The 17,414-nt window shown below is 51.6% G+C and overlaps 1 protein-coding gene across 3 annotated transcripts in view; it reads right to left on the minus strand.

Annotated features, from left to right (window-relative positions):
- Nucleotides 1–403: 403 nt before the first annotated feature.
- Nucleotides 404–17,414, minus strand: part of TEKT3 (tektin 3) — a 112,094-nt gene continuing 95,083 nt past the window's right edge. For all 3 annotated transcript variants that reach the window (XM_030505807.1, XM_030505808.1, XM_030505809.1), the window contains 4 exons: nucleotides 16,773–16,873; nucleotides 15,540–15,630; nucleotides 5,640–5,780; nucleotides 404–1,644 (listed from right to left, as the gene is read on the minus strand). In XM_030505807.1, the coding sequence (XP_030361667.1) occupies nucleotides 15,618–15,630; nucleotides 16,773–16,873 (114 nt within the window). In that variant the 3' untranslated portion in view covers nucleotides 404–1,644; nucleotides 5,640–5,780; nucleotides 15,540–15,617. The remainder of the gene's footprint in view (nucleotides 1,645–5,639; nucleotides 5,781–15,539; nucleotides 15,631–16,772; nucleotides 16,874–17,414) is intronic.

The raw sequence follows: 17,414 nt of genomic DNA on the forward strand, positions 1-17,414 counted from the left end.
GTAGCATCATGGAGACCTTACATGGGTTGGCCAAGCAGGCAGACTGGTGGTTCTGACCTGCAAAAACGCCAAAAAGCAGAAGCAACTGAGTTATTCTTTTATTTCATTGCTTCTTAGTCCACACAGTCGGTATAAAATCAGAAAAGCAAAGCAAAAAAAACAAAAACAAAACAACAAACCACCCCAATAAACCCCAAAATTAAACAAAAAACAACAGCAACACAGTGTCTGGAGTCCTCAGGAGGCAGCCTGGGGTCTGTGCAGGTGCCTGTTCAATTCATGGCCAGACACATCGCTGACACACAGACGGAGGACAGACATCTCGCTCCGGCAGCAAAGACCAGCAGGGCTCCAACCAGAGCTGTTTCTGTTCCTCTTGACCACGGGGGGGAAAGAAGGAACCTTGGTTATAAATGCTTTATTAAAAATAATAGTAAAAGCCAGTCTAAGTACAAAAGCAGTTATAGCTCATTTATATTACACAGAATTATTTCTCATTTCTAGCTTTCTCGTTTACCTCAAGATTGTTAACTGAATTTCCAGTGAATAAGGTTAAATGGCTAGCAGTATAAGGAATGGTAAATAGATAGCACCATGTCATATATCTGGTATTTGATTTCATAGATATACTGGGTTGGCTTCTTTCTCCTCGGTAGTTTAGCTCCACGGCAAGGATAAAGCACGTTTCACGGTCGGGAGCATCACTGCCCCGGTGCTTGGCTCGGCACACACCCAGCCCCATTGGCACAGGGGGCACCCCTAAAGCTGGCCCGGGCGAAGGAGGACAGCCCGTGCTGGATTGCAATTCAACCTAAGTGATTTAAAAGCCCAAATTCCCAGCGGGTGTGGAGGAAAGGCAATGGGATTTAGGCACATAAGTCATTTAGGCACTTGGGGCAAATCAAAGCCTTTGCTCTGAAATCCTTCAAACCTTTCGGAAGCATCTCCCGTCAGATCTGGACGTGCACTTCAGTTACCAGGATCACAGCATGTGGCAGGAGTAACTCCGATTTATGCCAGCCTATAAACCACTCAGAGATGGGGTTTTCTGATGGTTCGATATGGGCTGGGATGGGGAAGGAGAGTTCAGGTCAAAGAGGATTTTGCATGAGAGAGAAAAAAAAAAATCACTGCGCTCTTGTTACACTGTTAGGAGTAATAGTTCCTTAGGCACTTGCTTTAGGCTTTAAAACATAGCGTAGGGTCAACAAAAGCAAACAATACTATGTACATATATGTAAAAAGTGTTATAAATAGGTTTTTTAAACCATAGATACTATATACATCTTCAATTAACAAGTAACCCTTTGAGTGTTTCCTTGGGGGGGTCGGTTGGGTTTGGTTTTGGTGGGAGGGTTTATTCCTTTTCTTGTTTGGTTAATTTTCTTTTCCGTTTTCTCGTCTATTTTCCCCCGCCTCCGTCTCCTCCGTGGACATCATGAGTGCCCCTTGTCACGCCAGGCCACCTCCCGCAGCATCACTCGCGCTTCCGTAGGATGATGTAGATGATGCCGCTGGCCAGGGCCAGGGGGAAGGCCAGCCACGCCAGGATATAGGCAAAGCCATAGGAGGTGTTTTCCAAGGCTTGGTGCCAGTCCATGTGCCTCACTGTGAAGATGGCAGCGCCGCTCATCACGCAGAGCCCTGCCAGGGAAGCACAGAGGAGGTTTAGGTTGGATAACAGGAACAATTTCTTCATCGAGGCATTGGAACAGGTTGCCCAGGGAATGGTGGAGTCACCATCCCTGAAGGTGTTCAAAAACCACGTAGACGAGGCCCTTAGTGACATGGTTTAGTGGTGGCCTTGGCAGTGCTGGGGTAAAGGTTGGACTTAATGATCTTAAAGGTCTTTTCCAACCTAGCTGATACCATGATATAGAAAAGATATCGTGCACAGAGCAGTTCCCTGCTGGAAAAACAGAGCTGGAGAGGATAACACCCAGTGTCAGCATGGGAAGCTGGTTTTGTCATTGCCCTTTTGTATCCTGTCTCCTGGAAAACTATTATTTTGGGGTGTGATGCTGTGGGCTCTGCCCCAGCTGCAGGTGAGTGGGAATAGCTCTGGCAAGCTCAGCAAGCAAACCAGAACCCCTGGAGCAGGCAAAGCTGGAGCATCACTGGGGATAACCCATTCCTCAGGCAAGCACCATGCAGCTCCATGCTGCTGCTCTGGACAAGCCCCATCCCTGGGTGGCTTGTTTAAAATGCACACTGTATCCCAAACCACCCTACCAGAGGTGCTGCAGGAGCTCAGACACAAACCTTGTTGTTTTTCCTAAAGCACAAAAGTTTCTTTACCACCTTCCCAGGCAAACAGAGCTGGGGCCGAGGATGCTCTGGCCAGGCAGGATTTGTGCCCTGCAATCCCCTGTCCTCCTCCAGGGCTGCATGAGGAGCTCCACTGGAAACCATGCTCTCTACAAGCCTCACAAGCCCATAGTTCAACTCTCTTCCCCGGATCCTGGCATCCACCCTCATGAGCCAGGGACCAGCACAGGTCCCCGAGGGCTCTCCGGCCAGGCCCAGCTCCGGTAGGCAGCATTTAAGCTTTGTTGCAAAATCAACCCATCAGCGTTGGGGACTGCCCAGAGCTAACACAAAGCCACCTCTATTTCTGCCCGAAAACAAGCTCTTTCAGTCAATCCCAGCAGTTCTATTATACAGTCGTGGGGCTGTTGTCAGAGCCGAGTTCCAAATCCCCTGCACAGACCTCGGGACCACCTACATTTAACCACCGTGATATTTGAGCTGTAATTCCACTTGACACTGCTCCTTTGTTCTGGGAAAGTGCAGGAGTGGGAATACGTTTCATTAACGCGCCGCTGGTGCAGTTTCCATTCTCTAAGCACGAGAGCCAACTCCCACTGCCCCAGCCCATGCACAGAGAGCACAGCGATTGTCTGCCCATGGTGGTGGGACAGGGGACAGGCGTGTGGCCACACTGGTCACCTACAGACAGCAGAAAATACAGCAGCAATTGTCCACATGAGGAATTTGGCTACATGGAGGCAATGGTTACCCCACAGGGACAGCAGCTCTAGGGTGGGAAGGATGAGAGAAAAGGGATAAAAGTGGTGCTGAGGCTAGAAAGAGTGATGGGAAAAATGGGTCAAACCCGGAGAGGGCCAAACCAACATCTGTCGCATGGTGGGCTTACACAGCTGCAAGAAGTTACCTGTGGATGTGATGGACCCACGAAGGATGGAGGGGAGCTGCCAGAGGCTTTTTGATGCCTTTGTGATAGCTGAAATCCCATCAGGGCAAATTGAGCTAGACTTCAGGGCTTGTTTCCAAGCAGTGCGGAGAAGGTGCTGGGGATGCATCCTGCCCTCCTGCTGCACAACAGACCTGACTGACCTCCTGCATCTCTTCTTGCTCTTTCCTTCATGACCCAGATCCCCTCAGCCACCGCTGAAGTCATAGTGCAGACCAGCCCCTACTCTCCTCCCTGGCTCTTCCACCCAACAGCACTCAATGGTCCTGCCCCTGGCACTACTGGTTTAGGCCCAGCACTGCTGTTGGCCAGGCTCCAGAACTGGAGACCCTCAGCTTTGCTTGCACCATCATAGGGTGATGGAAAGCTTCAGAAAAAGCCTTCTCACCCTCAGCTCCTCTGCAGCTCTGCTGGAGCTAAGAACAAAGCACTCAAGTGGGTAAGACCCTGTCCCTGGCAGACCTGCATCAGGCTTTGGGATGCCAGGGCTTTGCAAGGCATGGATTAACATCTCCAAAGCCTGAAGGCCACAGGAATTTCCCCTGTTGCTTTAGACAGCAGTGGTCTCCTATAGCAAGCTGCAAGGAGACCACATCAAGTTCAGCTCCTTTGACCAGACCTGTCTCTACCTCCAGGTGGGTTCACCCAGCAGCACTGGCACCATTCCTGTGTCCTACCAACAACCCTCAAGTTTAGGGTCACAAAGACCACAGCTGCCCTGAGTCCCCTCCTCCAGCCTTGGCCATGGAGAACAGTGAGGACCACCAGTGCCCACCGCTGCATGGTCCATCAGGACCAAGAACTCTGCTCACCGGTCCCCCAGGCCATGGGGAAGGTTCATGAGGATCAGGTCGCATTCTGGAGAGGGACTTTTTACAAGGGCCTGTAGGGACAGGACAAGGGGGAATGGCTTTAACCTGCCAGAGGGGAGGTTGAGATGAGCTCTTAAGGCGGAAGTTCTTCCCTGTGAGGGTGCTGAGGCGCTGGCACAGGGTGCCCAGAGAAGCTGTGGCTGCCCCATCCCTGGCAGTGTTCAAGGCCAGGTTGGACACAGAGGCTTGGAGCAACCTGCTCTAGTGGAAGGTGTCCCTGCCCATGGCAGGTGGTTGGAACTGGATGAGCTTTAAGGCCCCTTCCAACAGAAACCATTGTACGACTCTTTGAATCCCATTCCTCCAAGAATGAGATTTCACCAATTCAAAAGAGTAAAGGCTTCTGCTCCCACATCTATTAGACAAGCTCTCAAGCAGATAATTGCATTATTAATGCCCATTTCCCATCCTTGTCTCCATGGCTGTAATGGGTTTCTACACATCTATCTTTCCAGAGATGGTGAACTGATCTGAACTCACCACCTGCATTATGGCCAAGCAGATACACTCCTAACAGATTTCATGCCACTTGTGCCAATAAAGGTTAGCTCTGAACTTCTCTGAGGTTTGTGAAGGCCAGGTCACTTAGAGGATGCTCAGAAACTTTGTCTAAACTCAGTGCGTAAGTCTTTCCACTGATGAAGCAGCAGGACCTAGGGTAGCTTTTAGTCTAACATCTAAAGCTCTAGTCAATGATCAGTCTCCTTCCCAGACAGTCTGTCATCATTTAGCCAGAACTTCATTGCACAATAATTTTTCTAGTCTCAGTGCTTGAAAATCCTCCCCACTGGTTTCATATGTGGAAACATAAACGGAGCCAGTGGCATTACAGCATCTATATTTGGAGGACTGCAATGTAGGACATGAACTATGGCTCATTTCCAGCACTGAGTTCTTGAAGAGTTAAAAATAGAGGCTGACGGTTCAAAGCCAGCCGCTCACCCCACACGCTCCAGCGGCTCTTTGCTGATGTGGAAAGCACCAGCCCCCCTTATGGCAAGTTATAAATAATCATCAGGTCCTCTTTCACCAGAAGAGGATGGTCACTGCTCCTCACCCTGACAGCAGTTGGGGAAACCTCACCCAGCCCAGCAAAGATGGGTCCCAGCACCAGAGCAGCCATCCTGGACCCTCAGTGCTCCATCCCATGTAAGGGAAGAGGAGGCAGAGCCCTCAGTCCAGCAGCCCTGCCTCTGGTGGGTCTGTCCTCCAGAACCTCTCCAGCTGGGCCAGCAATCCACTTGCACTTCCCATGATGCCAGGGCAGAAGAGCTTGGATGCATAACCCGCTGACAGACAGATCCCACCCCAGGACATGCAAGACCTCCACAGACCCAAGTTATTCATCCCCTATTCCCTTCAATGAGCCACACAGGAGCCAGGTCCCTGGCCCTCCTGCTTCGGTACCCAAAAGCGTGCTCGTTTCCACCACAGAATCATAGAATAGTTAGGGTTGGAAAGGACCTTAAGATCATCTAGTTCCAACCCCCCTCTCCTCTGCTTGAAAGCCCTCTCCCCACTGAGGACAGCCCCATGGATCAGCCCCCGCTTACCGGCAAGGATTTGGAAGATTCCAGTAATGTAAAACCGCCCGCCCTTGGTGAGGGTGAACAGTTGGCAAAAGAACAGGAACAGGGACAAGACGCTGAAGATTATGGAGAGGATCATCATTGCTTGGACAGACTGCAGCCATTCTGGGGAGAGACAGACAGAAACCTCAGTGCGGGCATCACAGTTTGTAAGCCCCTACCACAGCCCATGGCCTCAGCATCATCCTCCATGCCAACATCCCACCCTGGTTTCCACGAAGTTTCCTATCAGCTGGGAGATATGGCCACATCCAGTGTTGCATCAGCTGGTGAGGTGCTCAGTATGGGCATGATGCTGCGTGGGGTTTAGAATGATGTGTGCATGGACTAGAGTGCTGGGATAAAATGAATTGCATGGCCATACTCTGTTCTCAGAAAGCATTTATAATCAAACATGAGCAGAGATCCCAGCCCTGACCTGAAGCCTGCAGAAATCAAGACAAAGCCTCTCCCCCAGCTTCACATCAGGCCCGGGGAGTTCAGCTGCTCTAAAAACACACAAGCCATGTGCAACAAGCCATGAGACATGGAGCGGGCCAATTGTGAGCTAAAATAAATACACAGCGAGTGAAAACACCCTCTGCCCTTGCAGAGTCAAACCTTTGAGAAAGAGACTTCCCCAGCTGCCAAAGAGCAGTTCAACCAGCCCCGGCGTGAGTCACTGCCCAGATATTTCCAGGCTCTGTGGGTGTGGAACTCCCCTCGTAAAAATAAGATAAATAAACAAGCAAAATGCTGCTCCATCCCATGAGCTGCTGCAGCCCGACAGAACACGGCAGTGCCTCGCAGCGCTGGGATGGGCCATGCACACAAATGCCTCTGCCTTTCCTCTTCCTTTTAAAGTTTGAGATGAAAATGGGTATTTGCAGCCTTCCTTGAGAGGTCTTTAAGGATGCAATGTGGATTAATTCGCCAAGAAACCAGTCAGGACTCGGTACAGCTAAACCAAGCACGCAGTGAAAGGCAGGAAAATCGTGCTTTGGGCTGGATCCGCAGACAGGAGAATCAGGCAGCACTGAAGCATCAGTCCCAATCCAACGTTTCTGCCACAGTCTTATTCCCACCATCTTCCTTCTCCTGACTGCACACTGCAAGAGTCACCAGCTTTCTGCAGCAAATAGCTGAAACCCAGCAGAACTTCCAACTGAAGGTATCCTTCAGCTTAACAACCTTCAACAAGGCCGTTTGGGACTGCCCAGAGCAGCGTCTGCTCTCAGAGAACTGGTCACGCTTCCCACCACATCCTCACAAACCACACTCATGGAGGTGAGAGCAGAACTGGAAACAGATAGTGAGGTACATCATTCAGCTGGAACATGAATGATGATCCATGCCTGAGCCTTTCCAGCAAACCCATGCCTGCGGGGAACATCCTGTGCAATTTAGTAATGTCTGGCGTGTTTGGCTGTGGACCATCAATTCTACCTCTCGTCTTTGCATCTTGCCTCTGGACGTTCATACAATGGAGCTGAATTTGCTCACCAAAGCAGACCGAAACCACCCAGAGCAGCCTCTGCTCATTGCTGACAGCTTTTCCCTTCCCCTCCTTTTCCCACTTCCCATGCCAAACTACCCTGCAGCATTAATGGGTCCTGCTAAAGAGCTGCTGCACTTCACTCATTTACAGTGCTGCTGAGTGATTATATCCATGTGCACCAGTTGCTGCTGTTCCTTAGGAAGGAGCAGCTACCACTGCTGTCACTTCCAGGAAACCTCAGTGTGGTTTTCACACAATGGGCACACAAAATGTCCCATATATTTCATCTCTGCTAGCCAGGCAGGAAAAGCCCCTGCCTCGACCACATCTGACCCTTCAGCACCCAACCAGTGGGCAACAGAGGGGATGAGGTAGCTCAAGTGCTGCTAAAAATCAAGTCATAAACCATTGCTCAGATGGGATTGGAGAAATACAATTCGACAATGTCCAGCTGCTGAACTGCAATATCCTTCCACATTTCAGCACAGAAAGGGCTCCCATCCCAGGTCTGGGAAACTGAGTTTTCATCTCACCCCATCCCAAGCCCTAAAGCCATGTCCAGCTCTGTTCACTGGCTGAGCCAAAGCCTGCCCAGCCCCAAGCCCTGCAGTTTGGTCCAGGACCCAGGAAGCCAAGTCTTTGTGATTTCAAAGGCCACAGGATCCGGCCCGGAGAGGAGCCCTTTCTGGTCGGAGGTGGATGCTCCAACTGCCGGTTATTTTAGGAGAAGCCTGTCTAGACGGAAAGCTGAGCTGAGCTGCCCTTTTAATTGCTTCCGCCTCCCCGTGCCTCCTTTTTGGTTCTGAATGACTTATCCAGGCTTTGCAAAATCCCATTGTCATAAAGAGCCGTGTCAGAGGAATATAAAGGCAGGCACTGAGAGGCAGGGAAGAGCTCACCGTGACCGGAGGGCTTTCGGCAGGCAGCCACCCTGCTGCAGCCAGAGAGCAGCAGCCACACGAGCAGAGAAATCAAGAGATGACCCCACAGACCAGAGAGTTTCTGCTCACATCCAGCCTTTTACTGACTTCTATTGGCCTCCTATGAAAAAGCAGGTCCCAGCTCATAAGTCAGAGACCCACAAGTGCAAGCTGCAATACTCCCATTAATCCAAGCCCAGCTACCCACAGACTTCAGCTGTATTAGCTAATTGCCTTTAATTCATTTGAGAACAGCACTATAACTGCAGATAGGATCGCTGCTTTTAACTCCTTTGCTATTAGTGCTGTGTCCTACCTACAGGCTTCTTCCCTTCCCACAGGGACGTGTGGGCCCAGTGAGTTGTACCATGGGGCTGTCAGCACTGTTTACTCCCAGGCTGTTATTTGTGGTTTCCTCTGGGCAGCGCGTTGGTTGTTCCATTTTTCTCCTGCATCTTTTCTGCCCTGTGTTTATATCTTTGTTCCTCAGGAGGAAGAAGAAAAGGAAGCAGAGTGGAAAGGACAGATAACACCCTGCACACCGCTTCCAGAGATGACCCGTTGGGAGTGTTTTTAGAGCCATTTCAGGCCATTAGAAACAAAGAAAGATGCCTTTACAGAACAAATTTGACATTTTCCCTAAACTTTGCAAGCCCTGATGGGCTCATGCCACCACTTACAACAGCAGAGAAACGGCTTCAGCCCTGGGATGCCAAAAACCACATTTCACTGCCCTGAAGTCTAGCACGAAAGAAAGAAACCTAGAGCAGAAAATGAAACTTAGAGCAGAAATTGCAGCTGAACCCTCCCACATGACAGTAGCCCTTCCAGCAAAGCCCCAGCCTTGCTTGCAGGGAGGTTTTATACCAGGACAAGGAATACAACTGAGCAGACATTGGCTCCCCACTGCTTAATTCCCTGCTCTGTCATAGACACCCTATCTTCTATTGGCTCAAGCCAAGGAGCAGGAACAAAGTACAAACTGAAAAGAAACTTATCTGAGCAACTGGCTTATAGACTCCACTAAATTAATGCTATGCATTAAAAACACCTCTGTGCTGTGACCTGCAGCTGATGGTAGCATTCTGCACATGTAGCTTTCCCTTTGCAAACCACATATGAGTGTACACTTAAAAAGCAACCACTTCTTGGGAAGAAAACATCCACTAAGGAGATAACTGTAGTATGTAATATATACAGAACAAGAGGGAGGAGAAATTAATGATCATATCTGCATGGTAAAATCTGCCAACTAAATAACAGCAGGGTCAGGAACAGCACATACATCTGCTGGCACAAAGGTACCAGCCCAGGTCTGCCATGGGTTTTGAGCAGGGCTTTTCCAAAGAAGGCTCCTGGGCCTCAAGGTCTGATCGAGAACCTGAACAGCACATCCTCACCTATGAAGTGGACAGGTCACATCACAAGTGCTGGGGCTTGGAACCATTTCAAACCTTGATATTCAAACACCCCTTAAGAGGGCTGGAAAAGGAGAAAATGAAGATGCAGAAACATTAATTCTATCACATCATTCTTCTGGGGCTGAATTTCAGATCATCGCCCCTTGGCAACTCGATGCAGCAACTCAGAGAGTCAAAACAGCTCAGCTACCTGCAGTGTTATTTCTGGCAGCACGGACCCCATCACCACCACTCACAGCCCCATTACTTGAAGTGAGCATCTCTCCTGTTGGGGAGAACAGCGTCACAGCTCATCAGCCACATCCAGCAGAGCTGCTAAGCTCTCCTTCGGAAAATCCAGCTCCATGACATTGCAACTTCCTTCTGCTTTGGTCCCAGACCTCCCACCAGCATGAAGTCAAACCTTCCCCGGCTGCGTTCCGAGCTGCTGGATGGTTGAGCCAGGAAAAGCAGGTTTTACACCGAATAGTTGCTGTTTTCCTATCCTCCTATGTACACTCCCTGGACAGGGTGTTGGATTGAGGTATTCCTGGAAATCCCATGAAAAAAGGGGGATTTTAAGGAGCTCCCAAGGTGTTTGTAATGGCCAAGGGATGAGCATGTGGGAAACACCGGGGTTGCAGGGAGGCTGTGAATGAACACAGTGCTGCAGTTCCTGCACAAGACTTCCTGGTCCTCTTCTGTAGCTCCTTCAGAAGGAGATGAAGCCCCCACAGCCCTCTTTTGTCCTCTTTTCCTCTCAGCTGTCCTCCCTCTTGCCTTCTCCTTGAAGATCCATTCAAGAAGTCCCTGAGACCAGGAGGTCTGTAGCTCTCCATAGCTGCCACATTCAGATGTCCCATCAGCCCATGGAAGCTCATGTCCCACAGAGGCAACCTCTGATGCTGACAAGGCAGCAGAAAGCTGCTGGTACCATGAAAAACATCTTCCAACAGCTCCACAATGCCCAAGGCAGCTCCTCTCCAAGACCCTCAGCGTGGTGGTTTTGGCTTCGGCATCAGAGCGAGTTGAGATGGTAGATACACCATTTCAGGCTCAGGTCCTCCAAAGGGCTGAGGTACCAACACCCAGCGATTTCAAGTCCAGGCATCAGGAGCAGGGATGGGGAGCGGTGGTGCCCTGACACACTGCAGGGGTACACCCAGCCATGGGGACACCCAAGAGTCTCAGCAAGGCCAAAACCAATGTTAGTTTTCCAGCACTGCACTCTGCAGTGGACTCCCTCACCCATTCTCCTGGTTTTGTAGTCATCACTTGCCCACATGTTGCCTTCTTCCTCCCTTTTTACTCCTCTTCTATAGGCTAAAGCTGCCCATCCAGCAGGGAAGGTTGCCTGACGCCCTGTATGCAGAACAACGGGAGCCAAATTGCTCTGGAGCAGCTGAGAAAAACACAACACTAGTTCCCTACTTCTCCTTATCAGATGCTCTTTGTAAGAGGAATAAGCAACAATATAAACTGGGTTTAAAGAGAGGAAATCCCTTTCATATCATAGGCAATACAGTAATGGGAGAAACTGATCTGAAATAGAGCAAGTTAAACGTCTCATCCATCTCTCCATACCTTTTCTATGTCATTCAAGTCCAGTATTGCTGGAAGAAAGAATCTGAAAGAATAAGGGCAGCAAAAAAACTCTGGGGGCACTAACAGAGCAAAAGCAATGGGTTCAGATGTTTCAGTTATGCATTTTAAAGCGGGAAGGAAGCAGTGCAATTCCTTCAGGGAACAGCTGATGGGTCAGGGCACAGATGCTGCTGCCTCATGCCAAGGATGAAGAACTTTCCTACCTCCTCCAGCAGCAAGAAATGGATTTCAAGCACCAGCAGTACTGCTTAGGGTCACGTCTGCCAGAGCAAAGGCGCTCTGGAAGATGAAGAGGCAGTGTTCAGAGAGCAGGGCAATCCTCTGGTGCCTGCCCCATCGATGAGAGATCCATCCCTATCTGCCCAGGCAGTCCAGGACACATCTCTGCTTTGGGTAACCCACCTGGGCTTTGCTTGTGGCCATCACATCAGCAAATTAATGGGTGCACCACATACCACAGCGCTTAGTAATCGTGTGGATTGGCAGCCTGAGCATTTCCCAAGGTTTAGGGCTTTCTTTTCCCCTTAAAAAAGCCCAAAACCACCAGCCTGCCTGTGACCAAGCCAGTCAGGAGAAAGCCACAGGGCAGTGACAGGAGAAACTGTAATACAACACAGGAAAAACATCTGATGTTACGGAAGGATGTAGGGATCTCCACAGAAGTTCCCATTGCTTCCCCACCAAAATCAGAGGAAGAGCAGTAGAAAGTAGCAGGAAAAAAACTCTTGCCTGCATAAAAAATTCATTTGTGGGAAGAAAAGGCCATTTTTAGAGGAAAAATAAAAAATCACTGTCTGGAAATTTGGGGTGGAATCTACTCCAAAGCACTCGAGCGGCTCAGGTCCGGCTGCGTGCCCCGTGTCGCAGCGGGCTCACACAGCTGGGGGCTGGCACACGGCCCTGCCGACGCACAATCCCGGGATTCAGGGCTGGATTCTTCAGATAAGTCTTTTCCAGGAATGTCTGACAGCGCAAACGGAGCAAAGATTGCAACATTTTTTCCATAGTTCTCGGCCTCTTGGGGTAAAAAAAGGCATTATCTAACAGGCAAAGGCAGAAATCAAAGCAACAAGCAGGCAGTTGTGAAAGGCAAAGTGGGCAGTGGCCCCCGACCTGGTGTTTCCTCCTCCTTCCCTGTGCTCACGCCCCTCCGGAGTGCTCAGCCCTGAGCGCGATCAAGTCCTGCCAAGAGGAATTTGGGAGGTGGGAGCTCAGCCGACACCGAGGCTGGCTCCACCCTGTACCCAAGGTCAGCTAATGTCCCGGGAATCCGCGGTCTGGCATTCCTGTAGTCAACCCTTGGGTTGTTTTGCTGCTTATTCCATCCCCATGGGATAAGCAGTAAGGTTAGAAGCACAATCCCAAACCTGCCCCAGTGTTAACTACAAGCAAATCTTGTGTTTAACACTGGGACCTGCTTCTAGCCACTTCAGCTTCTCGTTGGGCATCCACATGATGGTCATCTCAACAAAGGGATCCCTCTGTGGCAGTAGAGCAAGAGGAATCCATCCATCCATCATCCTCATTGTGCTGAGACCAAGGGGAGCACCACAGCACCACAAACTCATCCATCCTCACCGTGCTGAGACCACAAGGACCATCACAGCACCACAAACCCACCCATCCTCACCGTGCTGAGACCAAGGGGAGCATCACAGCACCACAAACCCCCCAAAGCCTCTATGCATCCCGAACACAGAAGGCCCAGCCCTACCAAATTCCACATATTCCAAGCACCACTCCGCTTCAAAAAGAGAGGAAGAAATAACTGCACTACAGCAGCCACTGCAATGGCCAGAAGAAAAAATGCCTCTATGTAAAGACTAAGTTCTGCCAAAACTCCCCAAGGAGGATTTCTTGCTCTTAGCCCACAGCGGACCTTGGCACTCTGTGTTTAACCGTTAAGTACCGTCCTTGGCTCCAGCACAGAGGAACAAATTCCTACTGCTTTCTACAACCTAGTGTAGCAAAACACAGCCTGTGTTTAGAATGAGATTTAAATGAGAACGGTTTGTGGGATCTGGTATAGGATGTTTCATGTTTCTGAAAGTAAGCATATTCCCAGCAAAGAGCAAAATAAGGATGAGGCAGGGGACAAGCGTGAGCCTTGGAAGTGGCTCTGCCACAGCATCCTTGCCCCATGTCCTTGCTATTGCTCCAAATACTGCCTGACTGCAGCAGATTGGCAGCACAGGAGTGGTGGGAGTAAGAGGGTCAGACATGGGCATGAGGAGGGAAGGTGGTGGGATCCACTGGAAGAGATGCTGCTTGGCATTTCTGCTCTGCTTTTACAAACAGATTGTAAAGGCCCTGCACAAGCCTAGGAAATAGCTTTCGATTCTGTGTTCCTACAGCACCCGTGAGCTCTGGATTCTGCACCCAGAGTCCCACCACATGGAGACTGGTCATCAGCAGCACTGCTCCCACACCTCTGCCATGAGGTGGATGGGGCACAAGCTTTTGCCCAAGCAAAACCCCCTTCTGATGCCAGAGCAGAGCCTTCACAGGAATCAGAACTGTCAGAGAGCTCTAAGACTTGAGCACAACGTGCCTCCACTCAACAAGCAGCACCTTATCAACCAAACTCAGCTGCTCTACTGCATTTTCAGCAGGGTCATTTTGACTATAATCCCCTTAACGATAAGAAATCACTGCTGGAAAGGATCCAGAGGGAAGCCCCTCTTTGAGGAGCTTCTGGAATCATGTGAATACAGACTTGCAACACCCAGCAGGACAGTCAGACATGGAGGAAACCATCCCAACCACGTGTTGACACTGACATCTCCTGGACACAGAGCATCCTGTAAACACCCAGAAAAAACGGTGCAGGTTTGAAAAGCCAAAGATCTGGGGAGGCTTTAGAGCCCTCAGCTCTGGGACTCTGGGGTGCAATCACTGCCTTTTATTCCAAAGCGCAAGGTCAGCAGATTTTGTGCACACATGAATGGCTGTGAAGCAGCCTGCCTACGCTGCAGATAGCCAGCAACTGCTGATGAAGGACATGGCTCCAGAAGGCTCCTCGGTTGGGATGGGATCCAGCCAGCTTCTGGCCAGCCTGGACACCACCAGGCGTCAGCAGAGACCCGCAGCGGAAGCTTTGCTCCCACCGAAAACCAAAGCCTGGGCCCCAGCAGGGAAACACAGCACTGCTCACAGCGCAGGGAAGAGGGAGAGTGAGCACCAGCATCCACCTCCCTGCGCGGGGTGTTTTGCTCCCAACAGGCTGGGAATGAGGGTGACATAAAACTCCAAAAGCCTCCAACAGTCTCCCATGGCTGCTAGACCCTCTGTCAGCATTTAGCGCTCTCAGTGTGACCATTCCCTCCTTGCCAAGACCACGTGGCATCGGTTTGCTCCTGCGCCAGGACCATGTTTCCGGCATAGTGTGACTGTGCTCCCAGTGACAGGCGTGTGATTCACAGCGGGTTTCACTGGGGGTTACACTGGGAGAATCTGATCCATAGGAAAGCCAAACCCAGGCTAACTGAAAACAAATGGACATGACACCACTGGCGCTAGCCCTGTCTCCTGGGGAAACTGAGGCACGGGCTTGTCTGACTCCCTGAGCACAGATTTCTTGTTACTGGTGCCACTGAGTGCCCTGGAAACTCTGTGTCACAGTGTCTTAGCAAGCACCCCTCCCCTGCTGACCTCAGCAAACAGCTTGATGGGTGATGTCACATCAGCCTTCACCCAGCTTGGTCCAGAGGTGGCTGTTCAGCCACTCCAGATGTGCAGGTGCCATAGGGGCTCTTTCAGCAACGGGATGAAGGGCTTGAGCACTCAGCACATCTAACACATAGTATGTGACAGCAACCCACAGGGTAAGGATTGTGCCAAAAAACTCAGCAGGTCACAGCAGCCAAAAGCAGGGCAGCTAGTTCTAGATAGGGGGACAGGCTGTCCTCCAGAGACAGGCTGTCCATGGGGCACCAAGTCCATCTTTAAAACATCATCACAACCAGAGCAACAGGAAAGCATGCTGAAAATGGCCCCTCTGCTCCCAGCAGGGCGATGGGCACCCAGCAAGCCCTGCTCCAAAGATGTTTGTACATCCAAATGCAGTCAATACGGGCTAATAACAGGAAAAGAGCTTGAGTTACCTCCACCCTGCCACAGTGCTTCCAGGGGCTGCCCCACAGCTTGAGGGCTGCAGGGCAAAGTGATGGGCACTGGATCCGGTACCCACGCCAAGCCCCATCGCAACTTCAGGGACTGATAAGGCTGGGGGGAGCCACCCTCGGTCCCCCCACCAGGAGCATGGTGGAGCCCTGCCCCTCCATCTAGGAACAGAGCAGAGGAGGCAAGGAAAGGGGTGGGAGGGAACAACTTCAGGAGGGTGCAGAGAAAAGCAAGAGGGACTCACAACAAACCTGCACAGGCAAATCCCCCTTGATTCCGTGTCTGGGGAGGAGAATAATGCAACAGGCAGCAACACCCCTGATTACCAGGGAGCACTCACCGTTTGTGGACGATGTCAGGCAGCGGAAGACGGTACCGGAGGTGCAGTTCTGCCAGAGGTCTGCCGTGTGCTCGTCACTCACCAGCCATTGCTGCAAGAGAGACACAGCCCTATGAGCAGGGCTGGGGCAGGAGGCAGCAGGACCCCCCCGGGCTTCAACACCAGCACGTGTGTGCCTGGCCAGGCACTTCCAGGCACATGCTCTTCTTTAGAAAGAGGTTTGGAAAGTACATCCTGATATTTGCTTTTAGCTGCTTTCGCCTCAACGGTGCTAACACAGAAGCTCTTTATTCTCTTTAAACATGGACCAAGTCCCGCGGGGAACATGCACTTCCCTCCCCTCTGCCTTCCCTCCCCTCTGCCGTCCTTGCCCGAAGCCTGGCCGGGTTATTTGAATGCTTCCACGTGATTTCCAATGGCTTGGAAGATTCTTGTAACGGCTCCTACTGCTGTTAGCACCACCCCAACGGGAAAGAAGGGAAAATAAAATACAGGGGAAAAAAGGACCTGGTGAGGCAAGTCTGGAACTCACCAGCTCCACAAAACTGCTGTCTTAAGACCAAGTCAATCCCCTTTCTAACTAGATGACGTGGTAACTGGGCTCTAGACCCAGAACAGTGCCGGGAGCTCTCTGTGCAGCATCCAGCCCTCAATCTTTCACTCATGCAAAGCTTAAGCCTTGAAAATCGCCAGCAGGAGCCCATATGGGTTAAGAGGCAGAGGCTGTGCCTAATTCACAGCCCCAAAGGAGCGGAGCTGGGGGGCAAACCCAGTGGTGCTGAGGAGCCAGTGCCCAAATTAGCCCTGTTTCAAAGGGTATTATTGCTCAGACTGGGGGCACCGGTCCTGCATCTGAAGCCTGTTAGCAGGTGGAGTGCCTGTACAGAAGGGGAGCGCAGCATCACCCCCATGGAGCACATTTTGGGTGCTCCAAAGCTGCTCCTGAGCGGGGATGATGAGGAGATGGGCTTCAAGAGCGCTCTCCTCTCAACTAACATGGGTGCCCTGAGCACAACCAAGGTCCCACAGTTACACCTGACAGCATAAATGCTCCAAAATCCCACTGTTAGTGAGAACAGCAAGCAGCAAGTAAAGGTTTCCTGCTAAAAACCAGTTGTAAAACAACCCACAAATGAAAATAACACTTTCTGATCTTGCCACGCCATGCCATGCCCCTGCCAGCCACTCCCTGCTTTGTCAGTACCCCAGTGCCAGAGTAAAGTCCGTACTTACACTAACGATGGTGGAGACGAAGAGGAGCACCAGCAGGGTGACGTGGAGCACGATGATCCCCAGCAGCAAAAGCAGCATCTTGGCGGTGTTGGGGGACAGAACTGGAGGGGCAGAGGAACGATGCTGAGTGTGTGTGTGTCTGTGCGGAGCCCGGCCCCGGGGGGCGGCAGGAGGCGCTCCGCCGACGGCGGGAGCCGGCCCGGCTCCGGGGGATGCCTGGGCAGCGCCCAGCTCCTTCTGCCCAGCCCCACTCCCGGATACCCCCAAGGGGTCCCCCAAGCCCTATCACCGAGAGGGGCTTCCCCGGCCCGTCTCCCTTAGGGACCCTCAGGGGCGGGGTGTTTCCCCAAGGAGGCTCCTATCCCTCTCCCCCAAGGCGGGGTGTGCTCCTCGGCACCCCCATGGGAGGGGTCTACCTCGGCGCATCTCAGCCCAGCTCCGCCGGGAGCGGGGTTCCCTTGCCCACCCACCCATAGGACCACCGGGGGTGACTCTGCCCGACCCTCTCCCCAGGGGAGGCTTTCCCCAGCTCATCTGCCCTGGCGAGCCCCAGGGAGGAGAATAATGGGGGGGGGGGGGGCACATCCACCTCGCCCCATTTCACCCGTCGGGGCTACCTCGGCCCCTCTTATCCGGGGGATG

Source organism: Strigops habroptila, chromosome 14, assembly GCF_004027225.2.
Source record: "Strigops habroptila isolate Jane chromosome 14, bStrHab1.2.pri, whole genome shotgun sequence".
NCBI lineage: Eukaryota > Metazoa > Chordata > Aves > Psittaciformes > Psittacidae > Strigops > Strigops habroptila.